The following is a 23,988-nucleotide window of genomic DNA, read 5'->3' as shown; positions in this document are numbered from 1 at the left end:
TGCTGTTGCCACGATCCTTCTCTTCTCTCCAGATCTTCTCTGGAGCCAAGATCTATTGCCCAGTCCTTGGAACAGGGTTTCTCAGCCTCAGCACTATTGACATTTGGGGCCCCGATAGTTCTTTGTTATGTGGGGCTGTGTTGAGAGCATAGTAGGATGTGTAACAAATCCCTGGTCTTTACCCACTAGATGCAGGTAGCATCCTGCCTCCAACTGTGACAATCAGTTATGTCTCCAGATGCTCCCTGGCGGGCAGAGTCACCCCAGGTTGAGAATCGCTGCCTTGGAGTGAATTCTTTAACTAGATTTCTTTTGTCCTAACTTCATGTGAAGCTTGGCCACATTGAAGAAATGAAGTGATGTTGAGTGGGACTGGAGGGGAGCAATGAGGGAAATTCCTAAAGAGGAGTTGTGAGGAGGAGAAGGCCGGGCTGGAGAGTGCTCGAGGGCAGGCGGGGTCAGCTGGAGAGGGAATGAGGAAGAAATCGGAGGCACAGGGCCCCCCCGGGTGAGTGGCTGGCCCGTCTCAGAAATTTTGCCTCCAGCCAGCTTTTCCTCTGGTCCTTTGCCAGAAAAAGCTGCCTGGGGGTTGCAGTAGCCTAATGAGTAATAAGATTGTCAACCATAATTTAATATCTTGCTGTTGGATAAAACTAATAACAGCTTCTATCTGGTTAGTTTCCTGTGTCATGTCAATAATTTATTTTTCCCACGTAGGAGTCTCTTATTATACCCAGTGTTTCTTCAAAGTGAACACTGCAAGCAATAAATACCATATGCTGAATTTTATTGCTAATTCTAACCTGTTTTGAATTTAATATCACTGATGATCTCCTTCATGTCAATTTCTCATTTTATTTACAGACGATCGGAACTCAACAAAACCCTGCAAACCCTAAGTGAGGTAATCATAGTACATCCTGTACTTGTTCATCATTATTATTATTTGGGGTGGGGAGAGCATGGAGTTCTGTATTCCTGAGGAGATATGTATTCAAATTACCCCAAATCTGTCATGTAAAAGAATGAATGGGCTAGTTCTTTTACTCCAAAAACCAGAACTAGGCTCAACAGATGGACATTACAAGGGAGTAGATTGTCCTTCATGTAAAACTAAGTTTCTTAAAACCAGAGTTCCAGGAGAATGAGCTCCCTTGTGTGGTAGAGAGTTCCCTGACACTGGTAGTATCCAAGTAGAGCTTGTATGGCCTGAATAGCTTCAATTATATGTCAGTAATCTGGTAGGAATGTGAACTGGATGATTCCTAGGGGTTCTTGTGGTTCTAAGATTCTGTAATTCTCTGATTAGTCCTGGGCCATCTTGTCTGACATTTCCAACTGTCAAACTAACATACATATTTTTATTTTGTTTCAGACTTATTTTATAGTGTGTGCTACAGCAGAAGCCCAAAGGTCAGTCATTTTAATACTTTTATAAATAACATTCTTTCTCTACTCATGAGAAATAAAGTATTGAGGAGTCTTAGGGAGCAAATTCAAAGGCATTCCTCTAAAATAAATACACATTAATGACATTTTGGATATATAATTTTTTATTCTTCCAGATACATATCATCATCACATCCATCTTCTCATTTCTTTATGAAGCAGAGGGTTGGGTGGTGTTGGGCCATTTGCCTCTGGTTCTATGAAGCTAAGGATCATTGGTGTCCTTAGCCCCACGGGCCACCAGTGGGACCAGGAAATAGCTCCCAAGGGTCCAGTCCAGTTGAAAGCCATACAGAGAAGAAAGAACATAAGATAGAGCTTGGGAGAAGAAGGACAGAGAAGGAAGGGAAAGAAAGAGAAAAGAAGAAATTAAAAAGTACATGGACGGGCGAATCAGCAATCGGCTGACAGTTATTTGAGGTTGCAGAGATGATCATTTGAAATTACGTCCATTGGCTGTCCTGGCTGCATAGGCCAACAGCTTTTAGGTCAGTAATCTCACTACCCAAATCTTGAAAATTCCATGTGGGTAAGAGGTCTAGAAAATAATCATTTCTACTCATCGAACGATTCATTGGTGCAAACAATGGCAAGTCTTCCATGAAATTGTAGATCGGATCCCTACCCACTATATGTATTTAGTTCATGTCTCTTAGCACTTTTCATTATTTGCAACACTAATATTTTTTTCACCTAAACCAAGACTAAAGAAAAAAAAGAAACAGAAAATATCTTAAATTCCTAGTTATTTGATGATCTAGATTGCCAGAGACATTTTGGATTTAAGAGACCTTGATAGTGACCTCTGGTATGTGAAAGGGCTCTCATGATGGAAACCCAAATGCCTCCAGACACCAGGCAAGTAGCCAGCTGGGGGTAAGGCTTTAGATGTCCGGATGCTTGTCTCTACAACCACGTGTCACCACTGCGTGTTCATTGTGTGGGCAGGCAAAAGGAATCAGCATCTGTGCGTGGTCAGAGGGTCTCTTGTTTGCAAGCTCTCTGAATGTAAACACATCTGTAAATGCCTCCTTGTAGAAAGTCTCTGGGGTAAAGTTCAGCCTGTGGTAGGTGGGTGTTTGCAAACTTATTTCCCGGGTGACCTCGCAAGTTGACAGTGTTAGTGTCCCCTTTCTTCACTCTAAGTTTGAAAAGCAGTGGCAAATATGAAGGTAGGTTTCCAGTTTAGTAACACTCTGGTTCTATATATTTCTCTTTATAGCACATTAAATTGTACGTTCACAGTAAAACTGAATAAGACAATGAACATATGTGCTGTGATGGTTGCTTTGCAAACAGTAAACATTAGACCAATGGGTAAGTTGTCTGTCTTTATTGCTTTGTTCATTTTCACACGACTTTGATGTGTTCTTTTTAAAATTGAAAGAATAATGAATAAATTTACATATGTTAACAGCTTTCTGTTTTGACTCTTTTGTCCTTGGGCAGTTTTTAGGGAGCTCTAAAAGGTGATTTTTCCTACTTTCTCAATAAAGTTTTGATATATTGTATTTGAAAACATGATAAAACAAACCCTGTGGAGAGGGAGAATTCTATTTGGAGCGCTTGATAGATTGCTGCTGGGATATATTTACTTCTGAATTCCTCTTAGGAGTCGCTGAAGAGTAATTGATATTGCATGCATATCTTCCCCCAAATTATTCACTCAAGAAATATTTTGAGCACCTACTATTTATATATAATTATCAATATAATGGCATCCAATGTATTTTATCGACTGTTTTAGACTAATGCTCTTTAAAGTGCTGTCAGGGTAAGAATTGTAATACTTGATGGATCTCGGCTTCTTCCTTGTCTCATTCTTGCCCATGCATTTTCTTCTTTCTTTTATTTTTGTCTCCAGAACAGTGCTGCTGTCCTGTCTGGATGCCCTGCCCTTCCTCCCCGGAACAGTTAGAAAAACTGCAGTGGTATGTAGCAAACATGGTGACCCTTCTCCTAAAAATAGTAATAATAATAACCACAGCATTTAATCACTATGCTGGCTAAGGAATTGTAGAATTTTGATAGCGAAGAAGGGCTTTCAATTTTAGGGAAAATGCGGTTTTCTGCTCTTTGAAGTTTCCATTGCCTTAAACCAGTGATTTGCAATCTTGGCTGCAGATTAGAATCACCTGGTGAGCATTAAAAATATTCTGACTCCCCACAGCCTCACCAGCTGACTGTGTCATCATATTTTAAAATTTTAGATGAGAAATGGTATCTTAGTGTTATTTTGATTTCTACTTCTCTTAAGACTGTTTGAATTTTTTTTCATACATTTGGGGTCATTTTTGTATCCTTTTTGTGAATTGTGCGTTCATGTCTTTTTCCCACTAGATATTTGATCAATTTTTAAGTATTCTTTATATATTGTGGATATTAGCCCTTTATCTATGGTATATGTTGCAGATATTTCCCCCTAGTTTGTCAGTTAACTTTTGACTTTGTTTTTATGTTTTTGTCATGCAAATTAAAATTTTTTAACATAGTTAAATTTACTAATCTTTTATTGCTTGTGGATTTGGAGGCTTTATTAAAGAAAGACTTTCCCTACACCTGGTTATAGAGGAATTCACCCTTGTGCTTTTCTAGTACTTGTATGGTTTCTTTTTCTTTTCTTTTTTCTTTTTTTCTTTTAACATTAGATCGACTTGGAGTTTATTCTTACGTGGTAGGAGGTATGGATCTAATTGAATCTTTTTCCAAATGTCTTCACAGTGGTCGAGGCACCAGTTATTCAAAAGTCCACCTTTTCCTCAGTGATCTGAGATGCCACCTTTGTCATATGCTAAATTTTGATAGCTATTTGGGTTAAATTCCAGATGTTAGTGTTAACATTGGGGGAAGCTGGGTGAGGGGTGTATGGAACTCTCTGTTATTTTTGCAATGTTTCTGTAAGCCTAAAATTAGTTCATATTAAACATTTTTTGAAAATCCTGATTTCCAGTCTCCACCCTCAGTGATTCTGGTTCAGTTAGTCTGGGTCATTGCCTAGGCATTAAGAGTTTTGAAAACTCTCCTGGTGGTTCTCATGTGCAACCGAAGTTGTAAATCACTGCGTTAAACTCTGCCTCAGTGGAGAGAAGCTGGAAGATGGATGCTTCAAAATAGCAGAGGTCACGGATGATGTGAAAACAAGTATATAAAAATGTACCTGGAAAAAACCAGGAAGTGAATGAATGAAAATGCTCACGGGTGTTCCCAGTGATTGGCCTGCCCACTGGCATTTATGGCATTATGGATGATTTTCTTGTTTACTTGTTTTTTTCTTGGCAGCATCTTCTGTACTTTTCTCCAATCAGATAAAAATTGTATTTGGGGAAAATGAAGGACATACATTTTTCAATGTGAAGCTTCTCATCCAGGAGCAGAAGACTAAGTGCAGCCTGTCCGCCCTGTGTAGGCCATATATCTGGGATATATGAAAAAATTTGGCCCCTATGAATAGCTAAAGAACTTTAGTTAAGGATTTGCAGTGTTTTCTGTAATGAAAAGTAAAGAATATTTGAGTTTTAAGCTTAAGATACTCCCATTAAGCTGGAGGGTTGAGCCCCACTTGGAGATGGAAGTCCTGGAAGTGTCAGGATCGGGTCTGGAGACCATGGTTCTTTTGAGGCAGCCCCACTGTCCTCTGATGACTGCCCATTCCGAGAGCTGCTAGGAAGAAGCAGCAGGACGCAGAAAAGGAGGCAGAATGTGAACTCGTGTCTGGCTGAAGCACTATCATAAATTAGCGGTGTGTCCAGCTGTGAGAGATTTGCAAAGTCTCAGATTCCTCTGTAAAAAGAGGAAGGGATCACATCAGCGCTTCTTGAAGGTTACTGTGCACGTGCATGTCACTCACTGAGGATCTTGTTAAAATTCTGATCCAGCAGGTCTGGGCAGGACCTGAGATTCTGCATTTCTAACAAGCTCGCAGGTGAAGTGGATGCTACTGGTCCATGGACCCCACTACGAGTAGCGGTGGGCGTCTAGACCATAGGGCAGTGGTTCTCAGACCTGGCTGCATGTTGGAATTATCTGAGGGGTTTTAAAAATAGTGATACCTGCCTCCCACCCTCAGAGATAGTGATGTCACTGGTCTGCGGTGCAGCCTAGGTTTTCGGATTTTTAAAAATTCCTGGGTGGGGTGATCCTGAGGTGCAAGCAAACTTGTGAACCGTTAGGTTAGAATTAGATGATGGCCTGGTGTCTTTCTGATACATCAGTTCTTAAGATTGGCTGTACATTAGAAACACCTGGGGCCCTTTTAAAACTGATGGCTTCTGGAGTGCTCAAAACACTCTGTATTTTGATCTGGGTGGTGATGATAGAGGTGTATACATACTACAGTTACAATATTTATAATCCTTCCAGCTCTAAATGTAAGTACACTTTACTGTATATAGGCTACACCTCAGCAAAGAAGCACACTGAAGTGAATACGGATGCCTGTACCCACCCCAGAGATTCTTGCTCAGTTGGTTTGGAGTGGGAGCCCTGGCACTGGTGCTGCAGTGCTCCAAGGTTTCTAATGTATATATAGCTGGTGTTGCCCACCACCGCTCTGCCACTCCCCGTGTACCTCACCCAGTGGATGGAGAGCTCGGATTAGCAAAAGTGACAAGAGCAATATAGGGCAACCTCTTCATGATGAGCCCAGTGAATGGGAGCCCCATGCCAGGGGATCTGGCTGCTGCAGGCCCCCAGATAATACAAAGGGAATTTAATTTACACTTTGTAAAGCACCTTTGCCACGACTTGGCCAGACAGGTTGCCACATTATAAAATTGAGGGAACAGAGTCACAGAGAAGTTAGGTGGATTGCCCAGAGGAGTAGTGAGGGCTGGAGCCCTAGCCAAGGCTTCTCAACGCATAATCTTTCTGTCTGGCACCTCTTTGTCCACACTGATTCCTGGACCTCAGGCTGTGGGGAGAGGCCTTCAATCGAGTGCCTGTCCCAGACTGGATTGAGCTGGCATTTCTTTTTATGGATATGACTTTCCTTAGGTCCCTCAGCCTGATATCCTCCCTCCTCTAACCCAAGAGAAGCTCCAAGAACACATTCTCATTGGTGTTCTAATTCAACATCTAAAAGTGGATCCATCAGAGGCTCCCCTGGGGAGTCATTTGTTGCCTCTGGTTGCTCCTTCCCCCACCCTGAAACTGGTGGCTCTTGTGCCAGACAGTGGATGAGTTCTTCTCAAGCTTCCATGCTATGAAGATACATGGGGCTGGGACCCTCACCCCCACCCCAAGACCAACTGAGTCACACCCTGAGGAGAAGGCCACAGAAATCTATTTTTTAAAAAAGTCCTCTGGATAATTCTCAAGCACAGCCAAGGTTGAGAACCACTGGGCCAAAGAAACATTGAGGGTATAGCTGATGTACAGGCTGGGGACCTAGGGACCACCCCCTTTGGCCCCAGCTTGATTCATTTTTTTCATTCAGCAAACATTTCTTGGTCACTTACTCTGAGCTAGTTAGTACTATGGCAGGCTATAGCAGGATCAAATTGATTCACACAGATTCCTGTGCTCATCAGTTTCAGAAAAATGTATCTATTGCTAACTCCCATTCAAGATTTTCTTGAAACAAAATTCAATGTCACAGAAAAAAAAAATGACAGTATGACTTACCTGTCCCAGCCAATATCCCCAAATGCATGTGAATGAGCTCATTTGGAAGTTTCGTGGGAAAAAAAGCTTATTTGTGATCTACCAAGACCAGTACGAGAATTTGCTGAAATTAAAAATTCTATTCTACAGATCAATAATAATGATTTTTACACATTTCTTCTAATGTCGATCAATATGCAGAAGATTGTGATTGCAATTGATAGACTTCTAGACTTTGGTCATGAAAGCTATAAGAAAAATTTGAAGAACATTTTATTGTTATCGGTAAATTTAGAGCTGCTTTTCAATTTATGCCATACCTCTTTGAACCGGATGTTAATACTAAGTTGACATGAGAGTTAGTGAGTCTATTATGGGCAGATGTAGTTTTGAAACATATGCTTTAGCTTCTAAGTCAGATCACTTGTTCTAAAAATGATGAGCTAGTTTTGTCAATGTGGATTTGAATAGTAAAGGAAAATGATATTTTGATATTTGGTTTAGTTTTTAGAAAAATTTTATGTTTGAAACAGTCTGGGTATGTGACTCCACTTATTTTGAGAATAAACTTTGTAAAATCTAAAAAAAACCCCAGAAAAGACAGGCTCCTAGTATATGGACACTATCAGTTGGGGCACATGTCATCTAACAGCTGCCTCCCCAAGAAGCACCTGGAAATGTCACAAGATCATCTCAACTGAGTGATAAGTGGTAAGGTATAGAGTCTGGGAGCAGCAGTGAACAAGTGAAGCAGAGCTGAGAATTCATAAAACAGCATCCGTCCTGGTGAATTCCTCTCCCAGGGAGGAGGTCATGGCAGTGAGCAGGGGCAGGAGGCCAGTGGCAGGTGCACAGAGGGCAGGCAGTGGCAGGTCCCTGATGGAACCATGTCACCTTGGTGGTGTCAGATGGTTGCCAGAAGAGGTTAGCTTCTGTAGCTCATTCGTGTCTCACATGCATCTCTCTGATTCTTTCCTCTAGTGACCTACAGGATCCCGTTGTGTGTCTTGCTGGTCATCCACATGGCCCACCATTTTCTTCTTCCAGCAGTTCCATCCCAGCTGCTCCTCAGGCCACCATTGTGCCCCAGATCTCCAGTGCCTTCTCTTTTGCTGAGCCTCTAGCTCATCCACCTGTAACCCACAGCCCTCACTCTCCAACAGGAGTGATTCGGCTTCTTTCACCCCAGCCTTCAGCTCCCATAGCTTCTAGCCCTGCCATTGATATGCCCCCACAATCTGGAACTCTCTCTCCCTCTACGCTCCCAACTGATCTTTCCCGCACCCTGCCACCTGCAAAATCCTCACTTCCCTTTCCCACCACGTCTCCCCCTGTGAATGTCATCACGACCAGCACACCTCCTGATAAGACAGGTAAATATGAGGAGCCACACTGCACCCACGTTTGTTGTTATTCTGGCCACCGGAAATACAGCTGCCAGCCTGCCCAATCAAGACGTCTGTAATGATACCACATTAAGCCATTTTATAATGTTTGCTTGATTTTGAGAGCTTTCTTTCAGGCATTCATAGAACATAGACATGGCTGAGTTTGTTTTAACCAGGAGAGTGGAGAAATAGCTCTGAGGCAAACACAGATCCCATTTTATCCAGATGAGTTCTTTTATAGATTTCTTTCTCCTACAAAAGGTTGTCGGGTCACTGTTTTCAACATTCTGAAGAGAAAACTTTTGAACTCTTAAACGCAGTAACTCCATTTAGACAGAAGACAAAAGAAAAAAAATTGATATTCTGGAAAATCAGTCATAGAGTGATAGCGCTGGGGCTGAGCCAAGGTAGCCATGAGGTGGGAGGAACATTCAGAAGACCTAGGTGGTATGATCTGGAATAAGCCATTTAGCTCCTCATAATAATCACACTAATTGCACTGGGTTTGGAACAGAGGTTTGTGTACGTGAGAATGTCATGGAGACTGCACCAGGCTCCCTGGACACCAAGTAGGCTTAGGGGTAACAAGATAAAAGGATGAGGGAAAGCAGCAGAGACAAATCGATACTCTCTGAAGTTTCAATGTAGTGTGTAAGAAGCAATCCTTCCTCTAGAATTTGGAGGGAGGGAGGCAAAGCCAAGTTCTTGGTGACATGAGATTGGAGCTTAGGTTGTGGTCCCACCTTCTCTGCCCTGGTGAGAGCATCCCCAGGAGATCTGGAGCCACTGCCAAATGAATTGAGATTTCTTCAAATTTGTACTGCTTTCTCTTAAATATTTTTTTAAAATAAATATGAACATTTTAGGCCAAATAATAAAATCATTGGAGCTTTAGTCAAGAGAAGGTTCAATGCTGATGAAGAATAAAGTAAGATTGAAGTTTGTTCACCTGGGCTTAAAGTGCCCAACTTTTCAAAGCTATCCTCTTTGACCCTGAGAATCAACCTGACAGGCTACACAGAGAGGCCAGGAAGGTGGATTCCCGCATCTGTGCTTCTATGCCCAGGACTTCAGTTTCAGACAGCAACTTGGGGCTCTTTTCAGGTCTTGAGTGAAGTGAAAATGACAGAACAATAAATACAATAAATAGTTTGCACACCATGTTTATAATAGTATGTTGTAAGACGTGGCTAAAGATTAGAAGGGAGTGCAAAATAAGAAACAGGGTGTTAGGTGGCAGAATTAAGAGACTTCTTTGTTGTTAGGTTTACATCATTGTTTCCCAGTTAAAAACACTATTAAAAATTAGGCTTACAGCCAGTAGTCCAGCTGTTAATTTCATACTATTCTCTTTTCACAAAAGAGCTTCTAGTTATCCACATAAAATTCTGTATGCATGATATAAATTCAGTACATGTATATTTATGCTTATGGCAAATACACACTAAATACACTAATGTGCTTTTACATTTTTTAGTTAGGTTTCTTGAAGTATAATTTATGTAAAGTAAAATTCATCCAGTTCTATGGATGAATGAAATTTTTATAATTCTATGAGGTTGGATAAACACCCACAGTCATGTAACCGCCATCATGATAAATAATATTTGCACTATCCCCAAAGTTCCCTCATGTCCCTTTGTGGTCAACTCCTACCTACTGGCCCTAATCCCTGGCCACCACTGATCTGTTTTGTTTCCCTGTGCTTTCAATTTTTCTAAAATGCCATATGAAGAGAATCATATAGTATGTAGCCTTCTGAGTGTGGCTTCTTTCACTTAACATAATACATTGGGCTATTGGAGACCCATCCATATTGTTGCATCTATCAGTATAGTTCATTCCTTTCTATTACTGAATAATAAATAGCCTCTTGTATGGATGGACCATAGTTTGTTTAATCATTCTCCAGGTGATGGACTTTTGGGTTGTTTCCAGTTTGGGACTATTATGAAAGAGGCTGCTATAAACATTTATGAACATGTCCTCTTAAGACATGTTTTCATTTCCCTGGGGCAAATACGTAGGAGTGGGTTTGCCAGGTCACAGGAGTCTTTGTCTGTTTCTTTATTAGTGATTTTTCTATTATATATTCATAAAGTGATTTGGCTCTCTGTTATAGAAATTGTTCACACCAGCAGCATCAGTGTTTCTGATCTTGAGAACCAAGTGTTCCGGATGGAGAAGGCTCTGTCCTTAGGCAGCTTGGAGCCTAACCTCGCAGGACAAATGATAAACCAAGTCAGCAAACTCCTTCATTTCCCGCCCACCTTGCTGGCCCCTCTGGCCCAAAGGTATGACTTAGCAAACTAATGTGGTCGCGAAAGGGGACCCTCTAATAATAAATGATGCCTCTATAGCCAAGTGTTTTTCTCCTATGTGTGAGGTTCATAATGACTTGTTAAGTTGCTACTCTATTCTGCTTAGACTGGGAAAGACAAAGTAGGAGTGCTGAATTTGAAGCGCCACTTCTCTCTACAGATTGCTAAAAGTAGTGGATGACATTGGCTTACAGCTGAATTTTTCAACCAAGAGTATAAATCTGACCTCCCCTTCTTTGGCTCTGGCCGTGATTAGAGTGAATGCCAGTAATTTCAACACAACTACCTTTGCTGCCCAAGACCCTGCAAATCTTCAGGTACATCCTAATTTATTATGGAAAAATCCTTTTTCTGTATATGATTATTGTCCTCGTGTGCTTCATGATTGAGGCAATGACTGCTTATACTTAGGGGTAATATTCAAAATATTTAACATCTAGAACAATGGAGGCGCCACAGAATCAAAAAAGGACTTTAGTCTTGGCCTGAGCAGGATCTCAGAGGTCCTTGTTGTGCTCAGTATTAACCCTTTAGCAGCTGGATTGTGGAAGTTTAGTGGTGGGTGGGGGCAAAGTGGGAGAGGTGCCCAGCAGGTTCTAGGCAGTTGGGAGAGAGCAAGGACACCAGCTCCTTATCAGTCCATTTCAGTATTTTAACAAATGTCATGACTACACTGGTGTGAATAGTGGTGCTGAATATCAATCCTGCTTCTAGGGTTTTCTGTCCATCTATTAGAGGGATTGGGGGCTGGAAACACCCAAGTAAAACCAAGGCTTCCCTTTTAACTTAATTTTTGTAGTCTTCCCTTTACAAGTTTAGTGCATGTGGTTCTATGATGACTTTGCCCTAGCAGGTCACCAGGTTGGTGTGTCTGCTGCAATTGTCTTGAACTTTCTTCTTTTTTCCCCCAGTTTCATTGAGCTGTAATTGACATATAATATCCTGCTGTTCCTGAGTGTTTCTGTGTATCATTTATCCTTAAAATGTTTTCTTTCCTGCTCTGAGGCCTCATCTCCTTATTACACATCCTCTAATTTCATAGCAATCAGAGAAATAAGAACCCATGTGACATAGAGACACCATAAGTAATGCCCTTACAGGATTCTCCATCTTAATTAGTTGTTGTGTCTTCTGTCTCTTCATTATACTTGCCCCAGACATTTTTATGATCTTTTGTTTGATTTTCAGGTTTCTCTGGAAACTCAGGCTCCTGACAATAGTATTGGCGTTATTACTCTGCCTTCATCACTCATGAGTAATTTGCCAGCTAATGATGTGGAGCTAGCTTCCAGAGTTCAGTTCAACTTTTTTGAAACACCTGCCCTGTTTCAGGTAAAACTGCATCTAATTGCTTTTGGTTTAGGGTTTTTGGGGGAATTGGGGGAGTCTTGTTTCTTTTAATTCTCACGTATTCTTAAGCCTACTGTAAGTCAAATGAACTGCTGAAAAGCTGCAGTTTATTTTTAAATAGGACCTGATGATGCTGGGGATGGTAAATACCGATAACCAACACTTCCATTGCATTTATCAATTGTTACGCACTAGCATAAGCACTTAGAAATGTTAACTCTAATCCTCTCAACAACTCTGTGAGGAAGGAACTACTAAACCATTATCTCCATTTTATAGATGATGCTGTGGAGGCACAGAGAGGTTAAGTAACTTGCTCAAGAACACACAGCTTAAATGGCTTAATGTTACGTTCCCTTTCAGATTCATGAGGATTTCATTGTGTCAGTCTATGAAATTTAACTCAGTATTTAGAGCATTGTATAGTGGAACAAGCTCTACTTCTAATTATGGCCCTTGGGAAAGTCACTTTACTCCCTGCCCCTGAATTTCAGACCTAGCTAGTAAAATAAGCAACGTGGACTAAATAGTCCTTAGGGTCTCTTCTAGCTCTAAAATTCTCTGATAACATTTCATTTTCCCTTGTCATCTTGTTGACTCTTTGGTGTTCTAGGACCCTGCCTTGGAGAACCTCTCTCTGATCAGCTATGTTATATCCTCAAGTGTTGCGAACCTGACCGTTAAGAACTTGACAAGAAACGTGACAGTCACATTAAAGCACATCAGCCCAAGCCAGGTGGGTGGGGCCTGTCTGGTCTGTCCATTGACCAGAAGCACCTCACGCAAACTATGCCTGTAAGATGTGCCCTGAAAAAGTAGATCCAGCAGAGCATTAGACTTGGTTAGGGCAGTGTGTAAGACTCAAATCACATAGTCACTCTGTTGGGTTTTGGCATGCCTGATAACTGACGTCCTACTTTCCAAGAAGGAGCAGTGTAAAAAGCAAGCCAAATTTCAAAATTTCAAAAAAAAGCCAAAATGCCAAATTTCAGTGCATTCAGATCAGTGGCTGCAGGTCTGATTCTCACATCCAAAGAGAAAGCTTTTCAGTTCAGATCACACTAAGCATCATCTGTGACCTCGCTACTCAAATTGTGGTCTGTAGACCTGCAGCGTCAGCATCACCTGGGAGCTTGCTAGAAATGCAGACTCTCAGGCCCCACCCCAAATCCAGGGAATCAGAATGTGCCTTTTAACAAGGCTTCAAGGTGATTTCTATGCATGCACAATTGCTGAGTTTTAAGAAGTGCTGACTTACATGAGACTTGCTTCTAGAGACCAATATGAAATAAGAACTCTCCTAAAATCAAGAATGAGAATCTGAAATAAAAAATACCGTTTTTTTCCTAATTGCTTTTCAATTTTTTCAGTTCAGTAAATTAATTACTTGTAATTTATCTTTCTACTGCAGGATGACTTAACAGTGAGATGTGTATTTTGGGACCTGGGCATAAACGGTAGGTTCCAGTCATACCTTTTTCAAAGTTTAAGTGGGTGGAGGAGGGGAAGCAAGGAGCAGTCTTTGGTGCAGTGGCCTTGCTGATGGAACAGACACTCTTCCCAATGCCAACAGGTGGCAGAGGAGGCTGGTCATCTGATGGCTGCTCTGTCAAAGACAGGAGGCTGAATGAAACCACCTGTACCTGCAGTCACCTTACAAGCTTCGGTGTCCTACTGGTAATAGCCCTACTCTAAATGGCCTTAGATTCTGGGTCTCAGGGGTAGCTAGGAATCATACCATGAGGTCTAATCTGATGGATGACTTTGATAAATCAGCAGATTTCATGATATTGTGGCAAAGTTATAGACCAATGAAATTTCTAACAAGCAAATGTACTTGAAGGAAAATACTTCAACATGGAAGTATTTTTCCTCATTCTATTTTCACATTTAAGTTTTTCTCTTTTAAGTAGCTGTAGGAGGACTAGGGAATGCAGATTAAAATGGGTAGTAAAATTGTTTAGTTTGAAGTGCACTTCAAAATTTTTATAAAACACTTTGACATAAATTATCATATTTAATATCCCCAGCAATCCTGCAAGATTGGTAGAATGGGGTGTTGTTATTGTCACTCTAATGAAGTCAGAATTAAGACTCATTTATTAGGTAATTGTCCACAGTCATAGAACTAAGAAATATAGGAGCCAGAAGCCAAATTCAAGTCTTTGGGCTTCTAGCCCAGTGCTTTTCCAGTGCACTGTAATGCAGGGATCAAGTACATGCAATTTGGAGTAAGCCAGACCTGAATTTGGATCCTAGCTCCTCCTCTTAGTAGCTTTGTGACCCTAGACAAATTACTTAACCTCTCTGGGCCCCAGTTTTATTATCTTTATATGATGATAATAATTGTGCCTACCTTGTAGGTTTGTTGAATGAACTATGGATGGGCACTTAGAACACTCAATAAGTGTAAATTATGACTCTGTTATTTATTTTAAAATATTTGATCTTGAAAGCAATATTTTATTTTCCAGGACCTGTCTCGAACATCCTTGCCACCTGCCCAGATAATGGCTCTGACATTTATCACATATATTGGTTGTGGGCTTTCATCAATTTTTCTGTCAGTTACTCTTGTAACCTACATAGCCTTTGAGTGAGTATCCACAACTGGAAACTTGGATTATATGACATAGTGCTCACCTCCATTGCCAAAATGTATTAAGTGAGCATGTTCCTTGACCTAGCTTATCCTGTCCACCCATCTAGTGGGGCCAACTATATGTAAAACTTCAAGGGACTTTTTGGTTTATATACTCCCTTCCTTCCATGAGTGTGCACTCACTGAAGGCAGGAGTTGTGTCTTAACCATCTTTGTACCCTAAAATGATGCCTGGCACCAAGTCGACATTAAGTAAGAAATGAAAGATGGATGCAGACCCTGAAATCCAAGAGCTTACAATGTGAAATAGACTGTAGCTCCATGTACAGCATAAGAGCTATGTTTACTATATTAAGTTTCTAAATTATACCTAGCAAACACAAAAGATTAAATACATTAACAGATGTGGGGACGAATAAAAGTAAAGGGTATCAAGCCTCACTGAAAAATATCAATACTCAGTGAATGTAGCTTTGTAGGTCAAAGGCAGACTGACATTCCAAATAACAGCATCTCCCTCTTGGCTTACCAGAGGGTCTCTTTGGTCATTTTGGGGGGTAATTCCAATAAATTCTGTTGGAAAAGAAGGAAATAAAGGTACTTTTACTGCATTAACATGTAAGTTCTGGGATTTAGATTTTGAACACTGATCAGGAAATGCACAAATTTACTTTTAATGACCTTAGGATCCAGCTGTGACTACAGATCTTCTAGTAGACCTCTGGAAATATGATTAATGAGACTAAATTACTATAAGGCCAGCCATTACTCAGAATGATTTCACCAGATCTAATTTCACACACATAAACATGTACATGTCATCAGTTAGCTGTACTTTCCTATGCCTGTCTCATTTAGCTATAGTTTGAACTCTTCTTTCCATGATCTCATTTTAACTACTAACATAAGATAACAAGAGAATCTGGCTATGTTTTGAAGATCTGAATATAGGAGCCTATTATATGAGAAGCAGCAGCAATGCTTCTAGAAGTAGTTTGGGAGAAATGGGGGTAGGTGCTCAGTAGCTTTCACTGCAAACTATTTGAAAGGATGGGTTAGCAGTCAGCGTGTAAAAGGTTCCATAGAAATATAAACACGAATTTTCCATATGGTTATCACAGGTGATTCTCTTCAGATTTTTCCTTTGTTGTTATTGTTGGTTTTAATGTACACACACACACAGACACGCTCAAAGAGAGGAAATTTATACATATTGATATTTACCAAAGAATAAAAATAAATTGCTTAGAACTCAGATATACTCACATAAATGTTAGTAGGTTGTGATGCTAATTCTTTTCTTGTCCTTTCCTTTTAGGAAGATTCGGAGGGATTACCCTTCCAAAATCCTCATCCAGCTGTGTGCAGCTCTGCTCCTGCTGAACCTGGTGTTCCTCTTGGACTCGTGGATTGCTTTGTATGACATAAGAGGCCTCTGCATCTCAGTGGCTGTATTTCTGCATTATTTTCTCTTGGTCTCATTCACATGGATGGGCCTGGAAGCATTCCATATGTACCTGGCTCTTGTCAAAGTGTTTAATACCTACATCCGAAAATACATCCTTAAATTCTGCATTGTTGGTTGGGGTATGTATAATTTTTGCTTGCACATTGCCTGGGCTTTCTTTGCTTTTTCTCCAGGGTTTTGATTTTTTTAAATCAGATAGAGACAATGATGAAGCAGGTCACCCTTGGCAGGTTTCTAAAACAGCCTTATTCTCCTCTTTAAGTTTCATTGCCCAAAGAGCCTCCTTGTCAAGTCTCTCTCTAGAACACCTGTATATATACTTATCCTGGATTGGTTGTGAACACAACATTCTTCGAGGTTAGGGCTATGAATTCACTTGTTATCTCCAGCAACTAGAACTGGGGCTGGCACACAGAAGGTGCTCAATCAATTGAGAACATCAGCTTGGTGATGATGAGGCCAAACTTTCAATCCCCAAACTCCCAGCTAGCCTCACTCTGCTCTGTGCCTCCCAGACATCACACATGTGCATGGCAGTCCACTTGGAAGGGCAGAGTGAAAGAATGTGCAGATAAAATCTCATTTAACTTTATCACCACACCAGCATGGTATTTCAGATCATGCCGCCTGTTGGTGGTGGGTCACAAAGTCTTAGACGCCCTCAAGATCATGATGGTTTCTTCATTCAACTTCCCACCTAAAGTAGGAGCCTCCTGGACTTGACTTATCCTTGACTAAAGATAATTTAACCTCTGCTTGAATACTTCTATTATTGGGGAGCTCATTACCTTCATTAAAAAACAAAATTCAGTTGAGTAAATTTTAATGGTCTTATTGGATTTAGTTACCAATTCATGAATCAGGCAGCATCCCATGTAGCAGATAGAAAGGAGCTCCGAGGAGCTGTACATAATGAAAGATTTTTTTTATAGGCAGAAGGAAGCAGGAACAAGGAAGTCATTCTGGGCAAAACAGCAGGTTGGTTATTGTAAGGTTACTTTCCTTCAGGGGATGGCAGCGGTCTGTCAGGCAGATCACCTAACTAGTGCTGATAAGGCAATTTCTGATTGACTGGTTTAAGATTTCATTTCTAAGAAAGCCGAAGCTGTATTGGAGTTAAGTCTCATTTTGATGACCTGTGGCTGGCATAGGCGACTCCATTTTGGGCCTGTTGTCTTGTGTTTAATACCTTACATAGCAGCCAATGACCATTTTCTAAAGCTCTAGCATTCTGCTTGTCCATTAAGTTCACTTGCCTCTCTGGTGGCACTTACCCTAACCAGCAGTCTCAGTTTTGCTCTCTCGGGCAAAAAAATAATCAGCTGACACCTCTTCTGCCAAAGTCCTTTAGATAATCTACAAGTAACATATCACATTGTATATAATGCCCTATTTCTCAACATATTTTCACATAAGTAACCTCATAAAAGACAAGCCAGTGAAGTCAGCAAGGCAGTTATTGTTAATGCCAGGTGAAGAACCTGGCTCAAAGTGATGTCACGATTTACCCCAATTCCCACAGCTCAAGAACAGCCAAGCCTGGCTTTCTGATTTCTTATGCGTATCCCTTCCACTGTGTTACAGCTGCCATCCCTCCCAGACTCCCTCCTCTTCTTCAGGCTAAATATTCCTTCAAATATTCCCCACACAATAGGGCTGCAGATCCTTTACCTCCCTTGTCATCCTGCCTGTCATTGTATCTTTGTGAAGAGTAACAGAACAATACCTTTCCAGAAAAATAAGTCACTTCTTCCCATAAAAATAAGTCACTGTTTCTGATCTTGGGCATGGATTCTCTCTTATTTGTAGAATCCTGAAAGTCAGAGTTCCTTGTCAAGGACAAGCTCCATATCCCCAGTATTTTATTTTTAGGAAGGTGTCTCAGGAAGTCACCATGTGTCAGTGTCTCCGTGAGGTACAAATGTAAAAGCATTAAATGAAATATTATGTTAGATTGTACCAGGTACCCCCAACCTGTCTGTGAGAAGGAATTGTTTTTTATTTACCAGAGCCTCGAGATTGGGTTTCAGGCCGGTCTGTGTGCACAGAGGAGGAGGTGTTGGCATGGGGAGGCGGGTGATGGGGTGGAGGGGTGAGAAGGACCCCTTCCCAGCCTGGGAGGAGCCTATTCATTGTGCTTCCTCTTAGCCAGAGTGCAGCACCCCGAATCAACCAGGTCAGGCTTCTCAGTCCATCAACAGTTTCTAGATAATCAGTTGAGGACTTTTGGGTTCATAATGAAAGATTTTCCAGAAGTTGCTGGGAACCCTAATATGTTGACTATTTGGTTTACATTTTGGAGTCCTTCATTTTGTCTGCCACCTGACCCTTAAAATTACATTCCAGATGTGTAAAAGTTTAAAGTAATACTAGCTGCTATAGCAGACAAACCCCGAAAGAGTTTGGAGAAGAAGATAATTTCTCACACATGTGCAGTCCTGTCAGCAGAAGGTGGGGCGGGGGGGTCTCTGGTCTTGCGGTTACTCAGGATCCAAACTGCTGGAGACTGTGCCTCAAGACAGCGCTTCCAAGATCACCCTGAATTTGGGAGAAAAGAGTGGAAAATCAGTCTCACAAGAGGTTTTTATGGGATAGGCCAAGTGGTGGAGCAAATCACTTCTGTCCATATCCCACTGGCCAAGACCTAGTCAAGTGGTCACATACACCGAGCTGTAAAGAAAGGCTGGGAGATGTCCAGCTATGTGCTAAGGAAGAAGAGAACAGGTTTGGTGAACAGGTTTGGTGCACCAGTCTCTGCTGTTTCAGAAGAAAATAGAACATGATATCTATTCCTTCTCCTCACCACCTTTGGTTATTAGAATTATGTGTGAACAATGTTTCCCATCTTCCAGGGGTACCAGCTGTGGTTGTGACCATCGTACTGATTATATCTCCAGACAACTACGGGCTTGGATCCTATGGGAAATTCCCCAATGGCTCGCCTGATGACTTGTGAGTACAAAGCCCCCTGTGGAATAAGTGAACTGGAAAACAAAATTCTTCAAGAAAATGGAAGATCTAATCAACATATTGACTCTGGCTCTCATCCTGATAAAATCCAGTAACATTTACAGCAGACTTTGCAGTTATATATGCAATGAGATAAGCTAGTTGGAGAAGCCATGCTGCTACTCAAGTATTAAAAAAAAAAATTAGGAGGAAGCATTTTGAAAATAGTTTTATAAGCTTGTGATAAAAATGAAATACCAGCTACACTGTATTAGTAAAGACTCACGAAATAGAGTTACTAGGATCTAAAGAGGATTAAATCCCTTAAAGTTTTCAAAGAATATTTTTTAAATACTTTCAATCACTAAATGTCCTAAAATAAACTCTCTTAGAGTTTTTCCGCTAGAGCTATAAATGGTGTCGGAGATCAGAGGTTTTATCTTTTTTTTCTTTTGTACTTGTAGCCAGATGTTTCAGTAAGATAGAGATTCGTTGTTATCATTTTGAACCATATTTCTGCATTGTAATGTGTTTTCCCCTGTTTTTTTCCCCAAATTCCAGTTGCTGGATCAACAGCAATGCTATATTCTATATTACAGTCGTGGGATATTTCTGTGTGATATTTTTGCTGAACGTCAGCATGTTCATTGTGGTCCTGGTTCAGCTCTGTCGAATTAAAAAGAAGAAGCAATTGGGAGCCCAGCGAAAAACCAGTATTCAAGACCTCAGGAGCGTTGCTGGCCTTACGTTTTTACTGGGAATTACTTGGGGCTTTGCCTTCTTTGCCTGGGGACCAGTTAACGTCACCTTCATGTATCTCTTTGCCATCTTTAACACCTTACAAGGTAAGCTCTACAGCACTAAATACACACTGGATGACCCAGTCAAACTTAAAAATATTGCTTCTAAAAGTTAGAGTATGTGCAAAGTGGCCTATTTAGTAGCTTAAGATATATTTGTTGAAAAACAGATTTTTCTTTGACAAAGGGTGTTCTGAGATCCTTGGAAGAGTGGCTAAATTCACTAAATTCAAGTGGTCCTTTTTACCTCCTTATCCATCACTACCTCCTTGGAGGGAACATATTGAGGGGAATCCACCAGAAACTCTTTCTTAGAGAGCCAGTCACTCTTCCTTCACTTGGTTCCTCACCTTTTTTTTTTTTTTTTGTCTTTAACTTTGTTACTGCAGTAGAACATGCATACAGGAATGTGCAAGTACCATAAATGTCCCTGTGAGGTCTCACCACTCTGACCTCCGAGGTCTGTGTTTGACTGAAGACAGTGATAAACGTGAAGTCAGTGGCCAGGCCCAAGCGGCAGCAGCCTGGCCCAGTGGTGAATCCTGTGCAGTTGCTCTGCTGGGACGTGCAGCGGGAAGGGCAGGTGCTGTGTGTGGCCCTCGCCCACCCTTGGAGCGTCCCGTTTGTTAATGAAGCCCAGCTGTGGTCATTTCGGAAGAGGGGAATCCTCTTCAGTTGTATTCCTTAGGAAAGCGAATAACTAATTCTTTTGGATCAGCAGTATAAAAGAATTGTCAGCTGTGATTAATTTTAAATGGAAGCACTTTGGCATTAAGAGTCAAGCCGCTAATAGGTTTATTACAGTATACAATAACAATAATCCAGGTCCCTTGGTTTCCTTTTATTCCAGATCCTCTGTTGGGATGCCTTTTAACTGCATTCTCATCCACTTGTTTTCACCTTCTCCTGGTGGCTTTCACCTCCCATAGCGTCCTTTTGTAGTTCTATCAGGCAGTAGTTCATTTTGCTGGTTTTCAAAGAAATCCCAACCTGAGATTGAATTCAAATGCCTAACTTGGCTACCGGTTCTTATTTTATTTGGAGGAAGCCAGTTAATATGCTTGTTGATTTTACATACTGTTTAGTTTTACAACAGTTTTACAACACTACAACACTACAATGTACCAGTTCCTGAATTGGTAGACCCATGTTGCACTACGTAATATTAGATAGAAAAGTTTTATTTGCCAACAATGGCATGCTAAAAGTAAGAGACACTTAAAGAGAAAAAATGTATGCCCAAATCACACTAATCATAAACATGAAAGCAAGATACTCACCCTCACATATTTCAGGTGGAAACTGAACCTGCCTCTTTCTCATTTCCCCGGAATGTCTTCTCATTAGAATATTAATGAATAGAAGTGTTACGGAAATGACAGGCCAGCCAAGAAACGAGCACCACTCGGAGGGTTGGAGTACTCAGATGTATTATGCTGGCGGGCTCAGAGGGGCTTCTGCTCCGAATCTCTGAGCACCTCCAAGACATGCGCATGAGGTTTTACAGGGTAAAGTACAAGCTTGGGGTATTCGGCCAATAGGCATGGAACAGCTTTAGCAGCATTATCATCACAAAAGTGGAGGCGGGGAGGCAGCAAACCAACATTCCAAAGCCAGATATGTATCTTTGAAAATCCAGCTGGCTAGCAAAAAAACATGAACAGCAAACCAACACTAATTAACCTAGATTTACAAGTTAGTCTAGCAGAACTCAGATCAGTATTCCAATACTTAGATTTGTGAGTTATCCTGCCAGCCCAGCCCAGCCTCTCCTTCACGTTCCTAGACTTGTGAGTTATCTTGTTAGACCAGCCCGGCTTTTCCTTCACAGAAGGATTGTATTGTTTCATTTATAAAAGGGAACAAATGCCTAATTCACAAGGCTATTGGATTGATGAAAAGAGAGATGTGAACAGGTTCTGATTTGGGCCTTGGGTACCCCAATTTTGATCTCTCAAACATGTTGTTCCTCCCCTAATGCAACCAGGTGTAGTCACCCAGGGTGGCAGATGGACAAAGGTGTGCAGTATCTGACATTTTAGTCTTCAGAGTAGGCATGTGTACCTTAGCAGAAGCAAACCTGATACTTTAAAATGAAGGTTTTAAAGTAGGTAGATTGAGGATTGGAGAGAAAGAGAACTCAGAATTCATCCACTCATTCAGCTAATATTTATTTGCTTTAAAAGCCTTGGGGAGTGGTAGCGACGGGGCTGGGTGGGGGTCCCTGTGCCTGCATGCGGTGGGGGGAGGCAGAGCCTAGGGCCCCTTTGAGAATGCCAGTGGAGAATTTCCTTGAACAGGTTAGAAGGAGGCTAGAAGGCAGACAAGGACATGGCTGCAGTGCCCCAGGTCTGGGAGAATGAGGGAAGGCCCGGGAAAGGAACATAGCTGTGGACTGGAGAGGAGGAATGAGGGATATGAGACAAAGGAGGAGATGGCATTTGCCAGAACTTGGAAATCAATTATACATATGGAGGGATGGGGTGGTAGGAACTGGCAACTGAAATAAAAAAATGCACAGTGTGAGAACTGAGTTTCAGTTTTATTGGGGGACTTAATGAGGACTATAGTCTGGGAGACAGCCTCTTAGACAGCTCTGAGGAACGGTGCTGGAGAGCTAAGCAGGGAGGTCAGTATATGTGTGATTTTGCAGAAGTGGGTACAGGCAGGCTCACGTCTCAGTAGAAGGTTGCTGCTAGTCATGAGGCACAGATACCTTAGTTAATGATTTTAGTGCTTTTCTAAGTGTGGGAAGATGCAAGAAAATAGATTCATAAAATTTTCTCCTGAAAATATCTATCTGAAGGCCTGTTCTGCCAGTTTTCCCAGAGCACAAAGTGCCTCATTCCTGATCTGCATCCTGAACTTCTCTCAGGGTGTGTTGAAGTCAGTGACTACAGTGGCTAATGACTCAATCCTTGTAGAGCGGTGACCAGCGACATTCTTTAGTTGGCAGAGCCTAGGTCTGAGCTGGCATCCTGGGTGGATGGCTTGAACTTCCAAACATAGGAAAGGCCAAAGACAGGATGTGAGAGGTGAGACAGTGAGTTTAGTTTTGGAAATAGGGAGTTATCATTCTTTTCATAAGCACTTTTTTTAATCTTACAGAGGGAGAGCCCCCCTCCCAGGATGCCTTGAGATAGCAAACTTTCCCAGGACTTTGTTTTTGTTTTTTTGTTTTATTCTGTTTTGTTTTTCAGTTTACAAAATTTCACTTTGCCTATGGCTGCCAAAGATTTTATCTTTTGTGCAAAAGGAAGCTTGTAACATTCAGGTCTTAGTTTGAAATTCATTGTGTTATGGTTTTTCCCCTCCATAGGATTTTTCATATTCATCTTCTACTGTGTAGCAAAAGAGAATGTCAGAAAGCAGTGGAGGCGGTATCTGTGCTGTGGAAAGTTACGACTGGCTGAAAATTCTGGTAAAGATTTACTTTACTCTTTCTCCTTCTCTTAAATCTTGAGAAAAAGATTGTATAAGTTAAGATCCATAGCAATTAATGCTGAAGGGCTATCGAATCTGGAAATCAAGGAACAGAACCTGCTCAACAGACAATATCCATTGTGAACATTAGGGGAAAAAAACCTAGTGAATTAAAAAATAATTACTCATCTCTGGGAACTTAGTGAGCGATAGAATTAATGGCCTAGTTGCTTCATGAATGAGGCAAGAGTGAAATTTTTAGAATTCATTTCCTTTTGAGCTCCTGTTTATCCAGTTATTTTTAATATTTACCTTCATAACTTTTTAAGTCTTGACTTGACCTGTTCTCCACAGATCCTGATCATCAGTTGTGTCATTTATTTGTTATTGGGCCAGTCTTTGTTTATAAGCTTTAGCATACATTTGGTTATTTTGAAGTTATTTTCAGGTAAGCCCTGCTAGATTATAGACCAAATAGCTCATTTTTAAGAAAATAAGAAAAGTGAAGTACTCTGAAAAATGAAATTCCTTTTGCATGAATATTACCCATGTATAAAAACTCTGCAGTATTGCACAGATCTGGTTGCACAAGATCAGAAAATGGCAGTACCTAGAGTTCAATCATTTGCCTGGATTT

The 23,988-nt window shown here is 41.1% G+C and overlaps 1 protein-coding gene across 1 annotated transcript in view; it reads left to right on the top strand.

Annotated features, from left to right (window-relative positions):
* The window catches only part of ADGRG2 (adhesion G protein-coupled receptor G2), a 113,701-nt gene that overhangs the window by 84,553 nt on the left and 5,160 nt on the right, over positions 1 to 23,988 (top strand). Inside the window, exons 10-25 of the mRNA XM_072956393.1 lie at positions 865 to 904; positions 1,376 to 1,413; positions 2,672 to 2,766; positions 3,314 to 3,380; positions 8,032 to 8,423; positions 10,561 to 10,732; positions 10,920 to 11,076; positions 11,948 to 12,091; positions 12,723 to 12,845; positions 13,521 to 13,566; positions 13,683 to 13,786; positions 14,584 to 14,705; positions 16,030 to 16,298; positions 19,032 to 19,131; positions 19,690 to 19,973; positions 23,248 to 23,349. Coding sequence (XP_072812494.1) covers positions 865 to 904; positions 1,376 to 1,413; positions 2,672 to 2,766; positions 3,314 to 3,380; positions 8,032 to 8,423; positions 10,561 to 10,732; positions 10,920 to 11,076; positions 11,948 to 12,091; positions 12,723 to 12,845; positions 13,521 to 13,566; positions 13,683 to 13,786; positions 14,584 to 14,705; positions 16,030 to 16,298; positions 19,032 to 19,131; positions 19,690 to 19,973; positions 23,248 to 23,349 — 2,255 coding nt within the window. The remainder of the gene's footprint in view (positions 1 to 864; positions 905 to 1,375; positions 1,414 to 2,671; positions 2,767 to 3,313; positions 3,381 to 8,031; positions 8,424 to 10,560; positions 10,733 to 10,919; positions 11,077 to 11,947; positions 12,092 to 12,722; positions 12,846 to 13,520; positions 13,567 to 13,682; positions 13,787 to 14,583; positions 14,706 to 16,029; positions 16,299 to 19,031; positions 19,132 to 19,689; positions 19,974 to 23,247; positions 23,350 to 23,988) is intronic.

This window comes from Vicugna pacos, chromosome X, assembly GCF_048564905.1.
Source record: "Vicugna pacos chromosome X, VicPac4, whole genome shotgun sequence".
NCBI lineage: Eukaryota > Metazoa > Chordata > Mammalia > Artiodactyla > Camelidae > Vicugna > Vicugna pacos.
This window is presented reverse-complemented; position numbering and strand designations above follow the sequence as displayed.